Below are 16187 nucleotides of genomic sequence, written 5' to 3'. Positions count from 1 at the left end.
CTGCTCACGCTGTCTCTCTCTCTCTCCTAGAAATAAAATAATAAAAATTTTTTTTAAATGTTAAAAATGTATATTCTTATGAAACAATATTTTATAGTTCTCTTTTTCTTTTTCCTTTTTTTTTTTTTTTTGCTTTTTCCTTTTCTTTTTTTATAATGTTTATTTATTTTTGAGAGAGTGAGAAAGACAGAACTCAAGCAGGGGAGGGGAGGAGAGAGGGGACACAGAATCTGAAGCAGGCTCCAGGCTCTTAGCTGTCAGCACAGAGCCCGATGCAGGGCTCGAACCTGAGCCCAAGTCGGACGCTTAACCAGCTGAGCTACCCAGGCGCCCCTTGATTTGCTTGCTTTTAGTATCTGAGAAACTTTAGTTACAGATTCAGAATAGGTATAAAAATTTTGTTGCAGTATATTGTAAAATATATTTATAAATTCAGTAACATTTTATTTTTTTAATTTTTTAAAAATTTATTTCTGAGAGAGAGAGACAGCACGAGCAGGGGAGGGTCAGAGAGAGGGAGATAAAGAATCTGAAATAGTCTCCAGGCTCTGAGTTAGCAGTCAGCACAGAGCCCGACGTGGGACTTGAACCCATGAACCAGGAGATCATTACCTGAGCCGAAGTCAGACACTTAACTGACTGAGCCACTCAGGCGCCCCTAAATTCAGTTACATTTTCAAAGCCTATCTGATTTCTTCTAATGGTTGGCTCTGTAGATGACAGGGCTAAAAATAATTTGAAGGATTGTTGCAGTGAAATATACATTTTATTGTTTGAAACATATACAAGATTTTCTCTAAAATAATTTGTTATGTACTGGGATTTTTAATTTATATTTTAGAGAATATTATATAAATATGTAATTTAGGGAGTTGGACTTATACTATTTATTCTTGTTAAAACTTTTACTTTATGTGTTTTTGTAATCAATATATATTTCTTCTATATTATTTCTTAAGTGTCCATGTAAGAGAACAAATATAATTTTAATCCATTTAAAATCTTTTTGCTTCCTTTAAGGGAATGGATCCAATTACACGTCAAGTAGGGCAGCATATTGAAATGGAACCAGAATGGGAGGCAGCCTTCACACTACAAATGAAATTAACACATGTCATTTCAATGATGCAAGACTGGTGTGCTTTAGACGTGAGTTTCCTCTACGGGTCAGGGGTATGGAGATAAATGGAGGAGGGGGAATAAACAAATTCCTAAGTAAATTCCGAGGAGATCCGGAGAGGATAGTAGTGATAACTTACCTCATAAAACACCGTATTTTCCTCTCTTACCTATAAATTCCATAAAAGTTACAATTCTGAATCCTTAGAAAAAAAAATTGGAAAATAGAGGAAGAAATAATCCACTCTCTTTTCTCTTGTGTTTCTATCTTCATTTTTTCCGTAATCCCATCTAGATTTTGATCATATAAAAAGAGTTTAGAAATTCATCCAAAAATAAAGCTTTACAATCGTTACATTTGTTCTGCCTTAAAATTATTTTGCTTTTCTTTGGCTATAAAGTCTAGATGAGAACCTGTGTAAGTTAAGAGGTAAGAGAAGACTTCTGTGAGATCTGAACTATGTGTCAGAGTTAACTGGTCAAAGAGAAAAGCATATTCTTGACTGAGAGCCAGCTGCTTCATGCTCTGTGATGAGAAAGACTCTGGTTGATGCAGGAGCTGTGAGAAGGCTCAAGTTGGAGCACAGAGGTTGAAGGTAGAAAGGTGGACAGGTGACTGACTTTGCAGGGCCTTGGCGGCTACGGAATGAAATTTGAGTTTTATTCTAACAGATTGAGACACCACGAGCAGCTACCAAGCAGAAAAAGTGACATAATCAATCCAGTGTACATGTTTTTTAAAGTTACTCTGTGTGAAGACTAGATGGAGGAGAGCAAAAGTAGAAGCAAGAGATTTAAGAGATGGTTGACTTTCCTTTGAGTTACTGGAGGTGATCAGTGGCCAGGTTTGAGAGAAATTGAGAAGGTCCACTTGCCAGTTTGGTAATAGATTGGACAGTGGGAAAGGAGGAAATTGGAATAACTTCTAGACTTCCACAGCTATGGAGATGCCATTCACTGAGACACAAGGCACTGGAAGAGGGAGAGTTGGGGGAGGGAAGATTGAATTTGGTGTTGCCTGTATTGCTTTTTGAGGTACTTACTCATCGTCGAATTTGAGGTGCTTATTCAATGTTGTAGAAACCCAGCCTTGTGAGTAACTTACAGAAAACCCTCTTTTTTAGGAAAAAGTGTTAATTGAAGCTTACAAGAAATGCCTTGCTGTACTGATGCAGTGTCATGGTGGTTTCACTGATGGTGAACAGCCAATCACGTTAAGCATTTGTGGACATTCAGTGGAAACTATCAGATATTGTGTTTCCCAAGAAAAAGTTAGCATTCACCTCCCAGTTTCTCGCTTACTTGCAGGTAAAGCATTTCTCCCCCAAAAAGAACCCTGAAATTATCTTTTAAATTGTTGTTTGTGATGAATATTTATTAAATGCTCACTACACATTATACTGAGAGTTTGATAAGCATTAACTTATGAGGTAGGTATTGTTATTCAATTTCCTTCACACCTGAGAAGACTGAGACACAGAGGTGACTTGCTTAGTGTTATGCAGCGAGACAGTAGGACTTAGGAGGTAAATTGGCACCAGAAGTCATGTTTATAACAACCATACCATACCATAGTACTTTTTCCGATGACTTTTTTTTTTTTTAAACAGAGCGAGCATGCACGGGGAAGGGGCAGAGAGAGAGAGAATCCCAAGCAGGCTCTGCACTGTCAGCACAGAGCCCGACACAGGGCTCAAACTCACAAAGCATGAGATGATGACCTCAGCCAAAGTCAAGAGTCAGATGTTTAACCTGGGCCACGCAGGTGTCCCCTTCAGACTTCTTAACTACACTCATCACCTATTGTTACTGCTTTAATTCAACACAGATTCACTGTGTTGTTAAATTCAAATCACTGTATCTCTTAAGTGATTGCTAATAAATTGAAACCACCCTAAACTTTTTTTTATCTCCAAGCTGTTTTTTACTCATTTATTGATAACCTTTTTTAAGCAGCAAGTCAAGAGTGAGTCCCAAATTGGGGTGATAGTTTTTTAATCATAAGTAGTTGATTTACAAGCTATTTATATTGGGTAGAATATTTGAAGCTGCCACCTTGCAGCAACCAAAAACCTTGAATATGCACTCGTCCATCTCTGCAGACTCATTATAGTGTAGCTTCTTCCAGATTTCTTGATTGCAGGGATTCTTTTTTTTTTTTTTGTAGGAATTCTTACCCTGCTCACATATTGTTGTTCCTTTTAGTTCCATTTTTAACTGAGTAGAAAGGAGAACTTCTAAAGGTAGCTATTTTTACTCATTGCAGAATTTGTAATTTAAGTGTGTGCCTCAATAACCTAATAATGACGTGAAAATGGGGTGTGGGGGTGTGTGAGTGCACGTGCGTGTGCACACGCGCATGTGTAAGAAATTGTAGAGAACTGATACCATTTCTTCCTTAAATGTTTGGTAGAATTCATCAATGAAGCCATAAGAACCTGACACTTTCTTTTTTGGAAAGTTATTAATTACTGATTCCATTTCCTTAATGGATACAAGTTAGTTCTAGTTAATCTGTTTTTCCCTGTATGAGTTTTGGTAGTTTGTGTTTTTCAAGACATTGGTACATTTCACCTAAGTTATCAAATTCGTGGGCATAGCACTGGTCCTAGTATTCCTTTATTCCGTTATTGTCCATGGGATCAGGACTAATAATCCCTCTTTTCTGTGAAGGCATTTTTTCATTGTTGTGAGCATTGTCCCATTTTCCTCCTGCTAGAGCCTAGCATTCAAATAGTCTTCTGGAAGTCGTGGAGATTTAAGATAACTTAGACAACTGAATATCAGTAGTTCAACAAATGGAACATCAAAAAACTACTTAGTGTGAAATGGTGATTGTGGGAAGAAATCTCTTCTGTAACTCGCTTAGGCCCAGGTGTGTTTCTGGAAGTAATTTGAGCATCCTGAACCTGTTGATAGTCAATAGGAGCAGGTGACAGCAGGTGTTGTGGAAGTGTACTCAGCACAAGTGCAGGAACGTTGGTCCTGTTTACAACTCAGCTGCTGACCTTCGCTGCCTTTAAAAACCTGGGTGTGTAATGGAGGCTGATGCTGATAGTTACCCACAAGGAAAATAGTCCGCTTCAAATGTACTAATGTCTGCCTAGGTCTCTACTGCTCTCAGATGTTCTCAGTGAACATTTTTGAGCATTCTACTCGCTGTTGATAAAGCTTGGCCTCAATGCTTCTGATCTGATTGAAGAGCTAAGTAAATACATACAAAATAGTTCAAGAACAACTTGGAGTGTGTACTAATGGAGGTTGAGTGGCATATGTCCAGTACAGGTTGTCAGGATGAGACTCAAAATGTAGGTCTTCTCAGATGACAAAAGCCTCAAGCCAGGCTTGACCCAAGTGGCCAACATCCACAGATAAGATTATTAAAAAAAAACATTCTCTGTTTAGACAACATAAACAAGACAGTTAATTCTTAGGTAAGAGAATTAACTAAGGTGGAGCTACACAAGAGCCCTTTGCAGTCAGCAGCTAAAGAGGCTTTGATCTTAAACTGGAAGTCCTGGGTTACTTAATTCTGAGATCAGGATCCACACAGACCATGAATCCCAGAACTAGTTTCCCTATTCACTTGCCAGAAGGATCTCTCCTACTGTACTTTAGATGGTAACAAACTCCATAGCCCAATGGAACATGACCCTTAAGGTTGGCATAACATGTATAAATTGGTCTGACAGATCTATAACTGCTCTTGTGTGTGTGTGTCTCTAACATTTCCATAAAATGTCATCCCTGTATATTAGTACATGTAATTAGGACTGTAGTTCTAAACATGCCTTTGACACGGAGTTTCATGAGAATATCAGTAAAAAAGCTTCATTTATGGGTGCAATTCATTTTTTATCTTAACTTGTAATGGGATAGTTTCCCAAAGAGAAGGACAAAAGAAGTTAGTTCCAAAGTTGAGTGAATATTTAGGACTTTTTTCTAAGTGATTTGCAGTTGTAGAAATACTTTTTTGTTTATTTTTCCATGCAGGTTTACATGTATTATTAAGCAAAAGTGAAGTGGCATATAAATTTCCAGAGCTACTACCTCTAGTAAGTAGTACTAACATTTAAAAGTAAATAGCTAGTTATTATGTTCCATGCATTTGAAATCACTTTGAAACAAACTTTATTAATCGAGAGTTCTCCAGAATAACAGAACTGATAGAAGAGTGTATGTAGATGCATGTGCACGTGGGTATGTAAATATGGAGAAAGAGGAAAAAAATGGATTTATTGTTAAGGAATTAGCTCATGCAGTTATGGGCCTGGTAAGTCTGAAATATGCCTGCCTGCTACTCTGGCACGGCAGAGTTGATGTAGTCAGGTCCAAAGGCAATCTGGAAGCAGAATTTCTTCATCCTGTGTTTTCTCTTAAGGCCTTGAACTAATTGGATGAGGTCCACCCACAGTATGAAGAGTAGTCTGCTTCACTCAGAGTCTACTGATTTAAATATTAATCACATCTACAGAATACCTTCACAGCAACATTAACTGGTGTTACCCATCAAAAACTGGGTACCATGACCTAGTCAAGTTGACACGTAAAATTAACCATCACACAAACATACTTTGGCTAATTTTAACTACTGTTTTATATAGTTTCCATCCCTATCAACCAGTCTTCTTTATAGAGTTGAGATTTTTGAGGATTTTTTTATATTTTTGTCCATACAGAGTGAACTTAGCCCACCCATGTTGATAGAACACCCTCTTAGATGTCTTGTTTTATGTGCCCAAGTACATGCAGGAATGTGGAGAAGAAATGGATTCTCTTTAGTAAACCAAGTAAGTGTATTTATAATTTATGAGTAGTTTTCATCCATTCCTTTGGCTTCTGTGAAAGTTGTAATTTTCAACATTCTTAAGTCATTGAAAGCTGACAATCTATATTAAAATTGTTCAAGAAGATAAATGTAACGTTAACCCAAAACATTTCTTAGAACTTTTATTCATACTTTGTCAAGAAACAATATCAAAAGTAGAAATGAACTTAATTTTCTTGATATTTAACTTGAGATCACTTTTTAGAACAACAAACATATATATTAAAAATCCAGATTTTATTTATTTAAATTGTGATACAAGATAAAAGTTCTGTTGGATGGTTGCCAGAGGGGAGGGAGTAGGAGGATAGGTAAAATGGGTGAAGCAAGTGGGAGGTATAGGTTTCTAATTATGAAATGAGTAAGTCAGGAGGATGAAAGGCACAGCATAGGGAATAGAGTCAATGATATTGTAATAGCGTTATATGGTAACAGATGGTACCAGTACTTGTGAGCACACCATAATGTATATCACTGTGGTGTACACCAGAAACTCATGTAACATTGTGTGCCAACTATAATTTAAAAAAGCTCTATAGTCATTATTTACAGTAATTAGCTCTGAAATTGAGGTTTTAAGTTTTAGACTTCCTCAAGTCTTCATATAGATAGGGTTTTCCCCCCATTTTTCATAGCTACAAACTTTACAGAAGTAACTTTATTGGAAGAACCAGAAAATTGGCTGCAAAATGTGAACCATAGAGTGAAAACTGAACTCTGGAAATTTCTAACTAATTAATCTCTGCTAAGATAGTATTACCTGTTAAGGAAACCACATTGTGTGTTTGTGCATATACACACACACGCATTCACGCTTGCATTGAACCCATGCACTCTTGGGGATTGGGGAGAGGAGGGAGCTGCACAAATAAAAACCTACTTACCCAATGTAATAAAATTCTTTTTCTTTTTTAGATTTATTACTACCATAATGTGAAATGCAGGCGTGAAATGTTTGACAAGGATATAGTAATGCTCCAGGTAATGAATTTAAAAAGCATTAAACTTACAGGTCATAGAGAATTGTTTTTCTTCTTGTTATTTCCACAGAACCCAGTCACTTATGATTACTCGTAGATCTATCTGTAACTTTAGCCTAGCCCTGTCTACTAAGCTCCAAGCTCATATGGTTAAGAGCCCATGGAACATATTCATCTAGATTTCCTGGACACATCTCAGATTTAACATATTCAAATTACTCTTATTTCCTCCATACCTTCCTCCTATCTTGGGTTTGCTTCCTTGGTTTATTATTCACCATCCTTTTTTCATTGTCCTCTAATTAAAGCCCCAAACCCCTTAAACTGATTTGATTTCCAAGGTTTGTGAAACTTAACTTTTTTAAAAGTCTCTGAAATTGCCATGCTCTCTTTTACGTCTTAAACTTTGCACATTTATTTCTTTTGCTCCCTAGTTTGCCCACCCCACCTCCTTCCTTTTCTATTTACTTAGTAACTTGTTTTCCTGCGTGTCTTAGTGTTTAGGGTCACTTTCTCCAGAAAGCCTTCCCAGACACACAGTAATGTAGCTAAGTATCCCATTTGGGAAGGCCCATAGCATGGTGCTCATCCCCAAAATAGCATTCATAGCTCTGGATTGTGGTTGCCTATTTACTTTTTGTCCTCTCCGCTAAATCCTGACAACTATATCTTAGTTCCTTTTTGTCTGTTGTGCATAGTGCAATGCTTATCACATAGTTTTTCCGTAATATTGCTGAGTGGATTGAAAAATTATAGAAAGGTTATGAAATGTAAATTTCAAAAATGATTGGTCCAGAATAAATTCCAAGTTGATTTAGAATTTATACAAATGGAATTAAAGAGAATCAAACTGATATTTAAAAGCTGTTGCTTCAGTTAGTATAATTTTTATCACCAAATATTAGTTTGAGAGTTCTTGATAAGAGTCTAATGTCACACATATAAAAAGTACTAGAAGCTTAATTGCCATTCCACATTTCTCTCTGAGTCCATACGCTACACAGTGATAGGAGAATGCTGAAATAAAACTTAAGAACTGAATTTATGGGGTTGCAATTAATTCAAAGCATTAATAGGAAGAGTACCTATAGTCCATGTTACTCTGATGTGTTGGTTTAGGGGAGGGTTGTTTTGTTTGTACTTCATTTTGTTTTATCAACTTAGATTCTTGTCCACATTTGTAGCTTCCACATATAGGGAATTGGGGCTAAATGGGTTGTCACCTTTTGTTGGGATTGGTGACTAAGCTATTTTCACTTATGCGACCCAAAATATCTTTCACTAATTATTTAGTAACCCTTTTGACCTCCCTCTTTTCCTTTATCTCAAACATTAAAAAAAAAAAAAAAAAAGACAGGTGTCTCTATGATGGATCCAAATCATTTCCTGATGATAATGCTCAGCCGCTTTGAACTTTATCAGATTTTCAGTACCCCAGACTATGGGAAAAGATTTAGCTCTGAGATTACCCATAAGGTAAGAGCATGTTTTATAAGCCCTCAGTACCTCATTAAAGAAGTATCTTCTATTCTTTTGGGTCATGTTATCATCTGAGATAATACAGTATTGGTATTCTTATCTCTGAACTTTCTCTCCCCCAACTTGCTACAGGATGTAGTTCAGCAAAATAATACTCTAATAGAAGAGATGCTATACCTCATCATAATGCTTGTTGGTAAGTTTGGATTGTGACCTTTATAAATTACATTGGCTTTTGTGGTGGCAAATAGTTCAGAATTTCTGAGCTATGTTTCTTTTAGTTGAGCAGTTCTTCAGTTTTGGGGGACGGTTAGAGCATCCATGTCTTTTTCCCCTCTGGTCACTGTAGTACCAAGAGTGACAGACCTATGGTGATTTGGGACAAGAGAGTAGACCTGCTGAAGCAGAATAATCTGAAAGGCTTCTTGTCTGGAGAGAAAGAAGGGGGACAGAAGAGTTTAGCAAGCAAGAATAGGATATTTAGGATCTATTTACTGTTACTTTATATCTTAAGGATGTTTCCTCCCGTGGTTTTGTGTTGCAAAACTGTTACCTTGTCTTTAGATACAATAATAATAGATTAATGGAGACCTGTGTCTAATACATGCAGGTTTCTTTACTTCCTCTTATTTTGAGTCTTGTCACCTCCATCTTTCCTATTCTTTTATCCTTTACCTTCCCCGCCTCCTCTGCTGCTTTAGACTCTGTAGTCCATAGAGCAGAGATTCCTCACTACTGTCAGGAGGTGATACCAACAAAGGTCTCAGGAGGTGATACTTTATTTGCCGTGAGATGTAAGGACAAACGAAGACTCCGCTCTCTGCTACCATGTGGCAGATGGCAGGAAAGCAGCTTCCGAGGCTACTGGTAGAACTCCTGCTGTACCAGTTTTTCACTACATCCGGTCCCTTCCTGCCTTCTGACCCCATTCTTTCAAACCAGCGAGAGTTTTCTCTCCTCTGCCCAAATTCTGCACTCACCTGTTGTGTCTGAGCCTCAGAAGTTAGGTGCTGCTCTCACCCTAGCTTGTGGCCAGGCCAGTCGTTACCTTCCCATTGCACAGAAAGAAAAATGTATTGTGTTGCATGAATTAGAAGTATATACTGCTTAAGTGTGCTGGTTATGCTAAATGTGTGGGTATGTACTTTTGCATTGACAGGAGAGAGATTTAGTCCTGGAGTTGGGCAGGTAAATGCTACAGATGAAATTAAGCGAGAGATTATCCATCAGTTAAGCATCAAACCTATGGCTCATAGTGAACTGGTGAAGTCTTTACCTGAAGATGTAAGTACCTACATCTTAAAAAAGTTTGGAAATTCTTCCCTCCCTATCAGCCTAATGTGTTAGATTACTTCTATATACCTTTTCCAGTGGTAAAGACTGCAGTTCTAGGACATGTATAACTCCTACTCGTCACTCTTACTAGAAATAACTAGAGGGGTACCTGGCTGGCTCAGCCAGTAGAGCATGTGACTCTTGAACTTGGGGTCATGGGTTTGATCCCCATGTTGGGCATAGAGATTAGTTTAAAAAAATTTTTTAATGCCAAAGAATACTAGAGATGGGGGATAGAAAAGAGCATAGAAGTAGACTCTCTTACAGTGAATTCTTAGAAGAGATAAGGATGCTGAATAAAAGTAAACTCAGTCTTGGGACGCCTAGGTGGCTCAGTCAGTTAAGTGTCCGACTTCGGCTCAGGTCATCATCTTGCAGTTTGTGGGTTTGAGCCCCACATCAGGCTCTGTGCCTACAGCTCAGAGCCTGGAGATTCTGTGTCTCCCTCTCTCTGCCCCTCCCCTGCTCAGAATCTGTCTGTCTCTCTCTCTCTCTCAAATAAACATCTAAAAAAAAGGTAAATCCGGTTATGAGAACTGAATTTATGTATCCAGTAGATAGAGGTTGTTATAGTCTTTACTACCCAGTTGCCATAGGTGGACATAATGTTTAACTTAGTGTATTGGAGAAGGAAATGGGAAATACCTGTTCAGCTGTACTGAGGAAGTTCTGAAAGATTTCCAGAGCTTTTTCCTTCTGAAGCACCCAAAACCTCAGCTTAGGAAGCCATCTCTTTCCTTTTAGTGAATGAAAAATAATGTTCACACGGGCATTCAGAAGCTAATTGTAACTGTTCCTCCTCCAGAATCTCAAGGTCTTTGGCCACCTAGTTTTCAGCCACAGGGCTTTTCAGATAAATACCCAACACTTGTGGTTAGGAGAGGTCCTTATTTCCTTGAGGCTTTTCAAAATGTTTCCCCAAATTTGAAACATAGATCAAAACTTTGAACCTTAATGTTCATTCTTCTGGGATTTAAACCCCTATTTGTTTCACAGTAATACTTCTTTTAAACTTTGCATTATGAAAAATTTCCAATATCTATAGAAATAGAAAACATAGTGTAACAGAACCCATGGCTAGTTTCAACCAGCCTTGTTTTATCTTTACCCCAACCATGAACCCCAGCCTCCCCCGCCCCCGCCGCTGGATTAGTTTGTTAAGAACATCAGGTTTACCCACAGATGACACATGCTCTCCACCACCCAACCAAAACCACAACATGAATTTGTAACAGGAGAGGAAGCAAAGAACCAAAACGTCCAAGGCCCTGCTTTTTTTCTTAAAAGTACTTGAAACATGAAAATTTGTTTGTATTTTTTATTTACAGTTTATATTTTTTTTATGTATTGCTAGGGGTCAACCATTTTTTAAAAATTTTTTTTACAATAGTTTATTGTCAAATTAGTTTCCACATAACACCCAGTGCTCATCCCCACAAGTGCCCTCCTCCATGCCCATCCCCCCTCCCCCCCTCATCCATCAGTCCTCAGTTTTTGTCAGCATTCAAGAGTCTCTCATGGTTTGCCTCTCTCCCTGTCCCCCCCCATTTACCCCCTTCTTCTCCCCCTTGTTCCTCCGTTAAGTTCCTCCTAATCCTCCTATACGTGCAAACATATGGTATTTGTCCTTCTCTGCCTGACTTATTTCGCTCAGCACAACACCCTCAAGGTCCATCCATGTTGCTACACATGGTCAGATTTCATTGTTTCTCATTGCCATGTAGTATTCCATGGTATAGATAAACCACATCTTCTTGATCCATTCGTCCGTTGATGGACACTTAGGCTCTTTCCATGTTTTAGCTATTGTTGAGAGTGTTGCTATGAACGGGGTCAACCATTTTTAATGATCTCAGATGATCAAACCAACATTTGGAGTGTCCCCTGTTCTACTTCTGACTTTACTTGTGGTGTGACCATGTTCACTGTCATTTCAAAGGAGAGGAAAAAAAAAGCAAAAACAACAACAAAAACAGTCTTAATTCTGAGCATTCCAGTAAATTTTTTTATGTATATGCTTAGCTGTACTATAAGTAGTTCATTTGTAAGAGATGGTTAAAAGGCCCAAAGATAAAAGGTTTCTTTTTTTTTCCTTTTTTGTCTGAATTTGCTGTTTTATTTATTTTTTGGCCTGTTTGATGCAGGTGCGAAACAATGTTATACAACAATAATCCTGAATTTTATTTTGCTGAGCTGTTCTAACTAAGACAAGCAAACAAACAAAAAAACCCAGACCAGCTTTACCATTTCATCTGTAAATAGAATTGTATGTATGTAAACCAGTGCTTCTCAGCCAGGGACAACTTGGCCCCCATGAGACCTTTGGCAGAATCACTACTTAGACAGGGCTGTATGGTGTCCCTGCAGCCCGTGAGCAGAGGCCAGAGGGACAGCTGAATGTCCTGCAGTGCACAGGACAGACCCCCCACAGCAGAGAATTATCTGCTTCAGATGTCAGCGGGGCCAACACCAAGAAACTGGTCCAGAAGGACCTTTAGAAGAATTTGTCTATCCATAGGCCACGATCACACCTAAAAGAACAATAATTAATAATTTCTTAATATCACTAAATATCTAGTCAGGGTAAAAATTACTTGTGCTTTTGAATACAGGAAATGAATCCTGAGTTGCTAGATGAGAAAGCATTACAGTTTCACTTAGACTTTAGGATAAAGAAGAATACAATTTAAAACAGCATTTTAAAATAATGTCTTGTACAAAGTGATGGCAGCTGTATTCACCAAACATTTTTGGCCAGAGAATTCTTTAATCAGAATTCTTATTAACATCTTGTTATGAATAGGATATGATTTAGGAAATGCTGCTTTACCAAAAATAGATAAGAAATTAGTGTAACCTTTACGAAATACTATAAATATCTTACATAAATTTTAAATGTTCTGCCTACTTTATGCTTTTAAATTAATTCCTTTTGAAAGCTGTCATCTTGAATCCATAGAATAATGACTTGTTTTAATTGTTTACGTCTGAATGAATGCTAGTTTACCAACTGAGTTTCCCTTATTATATATTTAATTATGTTTACCATGGAATCCTCATCTATAAAAGCCAGGATAATAGTATATCCGCTTCATAGGGTTGCTGTGTAAGGCTTAAAAAGAGAAAAGCACAAGGGCACCTGAGTGGCTTAGTGGGTTAAGCGTCTGACTTCAGCTCAGGTCATGATCTCAACGGTTCATGGGTTCAAGCTCTGCGTTAGACTCTCTGCTGACAACTCAGAGCCTGGACCCTGCCTCTGATCCTGTGTCTCCCTCTGTCTCTGCCCCTCCCTGCTCACGTTCTGTCTCACTCTCTCTCTCAAAAATAAACATTTAAAAAAAAGAAAAGAAAAGCACAATGTTTAAAGTGCTAGCCGGTATACTATTAACATGAAACACACTTGTTTCTCATACTGTTAGGAGAACAAGGAGACTGGCATGGAGAGCGTAATTGAAGCAGTTGCACATTTCAAGTAAGTTTACTTCCTATTGTTTCCTGTTCAGTTGTTTTAATGCATTAATTTTTCTTAGTGTTTCCTTTGACGGAACCGAGAATGAAATTGTTGTTTTCGGAGAGGGACAACCTTTTCAGATACATAATCCTGAACTCGATTCCTCACTGTCATTTCACTCTTCTGATCTAGCTCTTCACTCAGCAACTAAAATTGGTTTATAAGAATTTTCATTGTGCCCAGAATCAGTGTTCATAGCTGATAGTTTCAGATAATTGACTTTAAATTGAGCAAATGACCTAAGTCAGTATTTTGAGCTTTCTTAAAACTGCTTTGTTTTCATCTGAATGTGCCTCCTAAGTTAAGGGATGGCCTCTGAATACTGCCTGCACTTTTCAGTGTCCAGTGTGTTGCCCAGTCAGTAAACCAGTTTATGCCCCCTAACGTTGTTGAGGCAGTTCCTCAATCCTGCTTTTTCCTTGCTCCCCACCCCAACAGTAATGTCTTTATTTTTCTTGATTATAAAGATACAATACATGGGGGCATCTGGGTGGTTCAGCTAGTTAAGCATCAACTCTTGATATCAGCTCAGGTTTTGATCTTGGGGTCATGAGTTCAAGCCCTGCATTGGGCTCTGCACTGGGTGTGAAGACTACTTTAAATTAAGATAGATAGATAGATAGATAGATAGATAGATAGATAGATAGATAGGAAGGAAGGAACATGCTTTTAGAGAATTCTTTTTAAGATTCTCTAAACCTTAAAATTGTACCTACATTTTTCCATTTGGTAGAACTTACCAGAGTTATCTTTATATGTCACGATTTAGAAATTATTACTTTAGTGAATGAGAGCTTTGATATTTTTATTCTGTTATCTAAGACTGTCTCACAAATTAGTGTGTATGAGTTTAGTGATAATATTTTAAGGACTTTTTTTCCATAGAAAACCTGGATTAACAGGACGAGGCATGTACGAACTGAAACCAGAGTGTGCCAAAGAGTTCAATTTGTATTTCTATCACTTTTCAAGGGCAGAGCAGTCCAAGGTAATTGGGAAAATTAAAAGTGTACTGAGGAAGAGCTGTGTTTGTTTTTCCTAAACAACTTTTAGTGCTTTTCAGAGATTGAAAAAGGATACATTATTATTAGAGGAAATTTGAAAAATATATAAAGTATAATGAAGGAAAGAATAGATTACCTAAAATATCACCTACTAATATTTTGGGTTCTCCCCTCCCCATGTTTGCTACATACATATATAAGATCGATGTAATTATATACATAATCACACATATATAATTGTATTTTACTGGCTTCTGAAGACAGATTGTCAACCTATGTAATAATCAGTTAAGCCATTTTATGCTCATTTCAGAATTGCTACTATTTAACATGTTTTCCCATAGATATTTATGGAATTTTCCTCATAAGTCTTAGTCACATTTTGTTTTTTAGCAGTCTACTCTTAAAATACTTTTTCAGTAAATGGTGTTAATTTAAGTTAAACATGAAGCTTTTGTTTAGTTTTAGATGCATGTTGCAGAGCTCAGACCCAAATAATTTTTTGGTTTTGGTTTGTACATCTTTCCCCTGCTTTTTAAAGTAAGAAAAAACTCCTTGGGGCTTGGGGGGTGGGGGGGTGGTTAGTGGGGAAAAATAACCTTGCTGTGTCAATGTGCGTAGGGGGCCTATATATAAAACTAAGGGTAAATCTATTCTAAAATCAGAAGACGAGGGGTGCCTGAGTGGCTTAGTCAGTTAAGCATCTGACTTCGGCTTAGATCATGATCTCACGATTCATGAGTTCAAGCATTGGGTTCTTTGCTGTCAGCATGGAGCCTGCTTCAGATCCTCAGTTTCCCTCTCTATCTCTCTCCCTCCCCCCTCAAAAATAAAAAACTAAACTTTAAAAAATGAAATCAGAAGATGATATGACAAAGATGACTTAGTAGTTTGGGGTATTAGGTGGTTGTGCATCACTAATTCCCTGTCCAAATGTCTTTCTTTCTTATTAGGCAGAGGAAGCTCAACGGAAATTGAAAAGACAAAATAGGGAAGATACAGGTATTTTTAATCTTTCTAAAACTCTCTTGTCAGTCTCTTCTACTTGTTAAACATTGTTTTCTATTGACTATGATGATTATCCTTGGTTAAGTGAAAGGTTTAAATATATGCTTTCTGAGTGAACATTCAAAGGCTAATAAATATGCAAATATAGGAACAGTTAGTACTGAGTCACCTCTGGGTTAATGGTTTTATCTCAGATCCTAAGACATTTCTCGGGAAAACAAAGACTTTCTTCTGTACTGCTTCTATGTATGTAGCTGTTTTTATGCATTTGACCCTAAGAAGGTAAAATAGTAGCTTTAAGATGTATATTAATGAATATTCTTTGAATGAAGACTATCAAAAGTACCTAATAAAGAGGGTTTTTTTTTTCTTTTAAGTATGTTCTACAAAAGAACCAATAATAACTTTATTTTCAGCACTTCCACCTCCAGTTTTGCCTCCATTCTGCCCTCTGTTTGCAAGTCTGGTAAACATTTTGCAGTCAGACGTGATGTTGTGCATCATGAGGACAATACTGCAGTGGGCTGTGGAGCATAACGGATATGCCTGGTCTGAGTCCATGCTGCAAAGGGTAGGTTTGAAGACATTTCTTATTTATGTTTCTGTGCTTTTTTAGTGAAAGCCAGAATATTCTTGTCCATATCTATATACAGACAACTCAGCACAAAATGCCATGTTACCTTAATTTGAAATAACAGTAATATTATTACTATTTTTTGTGTGTCTGACAGTGAAAATGATAGCCAGGCAGATTTTTTTTTATACCACATGGTTGTGGTTACCTTGTCTTGTTGGCCAATCAGCCTCTCATTAATTGTTCATGATATGTCTTTGTTTATGCAGTACTCTGATATTTGACCTATGTTTTTTATTTAATTCCCTCAAAAAAACCCCTGGGTTCATCAGTGTCTGTATTTTGCAAT

At 37.4% G+C, this 16187-nt stretch overlaps 1 protein-coding gene across 9 annotated transcripts in view; it reads left to right on the top strand.

The window, feature by feature from the left end:
- The window catches only part of UBR2 (ubiquitin protein ligase E3 component n-recognin 2), a 121286-nt gene that overhangs the window by 69746 nt on the left and 35353 nt on the right, over nt 1-16187 (top strand). For 7 of the 9 annotated variants that reach the window (XM_039242629.1, XM_039242627.1, XM_039242628.1 and 4 more), the window contains 12 exons: nt 1021-1149; nt 2244-2427; nt 5113-5174; nt 5799-5909; nt 6863-6928; nt 8281-8403; nt 8539-8602; nt 9566-9690; nt 13161-13213; nt 14138-14240; nt 15210-15258; nt 15681-15835. In XM_039242629.1, coding sequence (XP_039098560.1) covers nt 1021-1149; nt 2244-2427; nt 5113-5174; nt 5799-5909; nt 6863-6928; nt 8281-8403; nt 8539-8602; nt 9566-9690; nt 13161-13213; nt 14138-14240; nt 15210-15258; nt 15681-15835 — 1224 coding nt within the window. Of the gene's footprint in view, nt 1-1020; nt 1150-2243; nt 2428-5112; nt 5175-5798; nt 5910-6862; nt 6929-8280; nt 8404-8538; nt 8603-9565; nt 9691-13160; nt 13214-14137; nt 14241-15209; nt 15259-15680; nt 15836-16187 lie in introns of those variants that run through there. The other 2 variants (XM_039242635.1, XM_039242636.1) reach the window with 2 other exon arrangements.

Source organism: Hyaena hyaena, unplaced genomic scaffold (genome assembly GCF_003009895.1).
Source record: "Hyaena hyaena isolate Hyena2069 unplaced genomic scaffold, ASM300989v1 scaffold_211, whole genome shotgun sequence".
Lineage (NCBI taxonomy): Eukaryota > Metazoa > Chordata > Mammalia > Carnivora > Hyaenidae > Hyaena > Hyaena hyaena.
The sequence above is the reverse complement of the archived record's forward strand: the minus strand, read 5'-3'. Positions and strand labels throughout refer to the sequence as shown.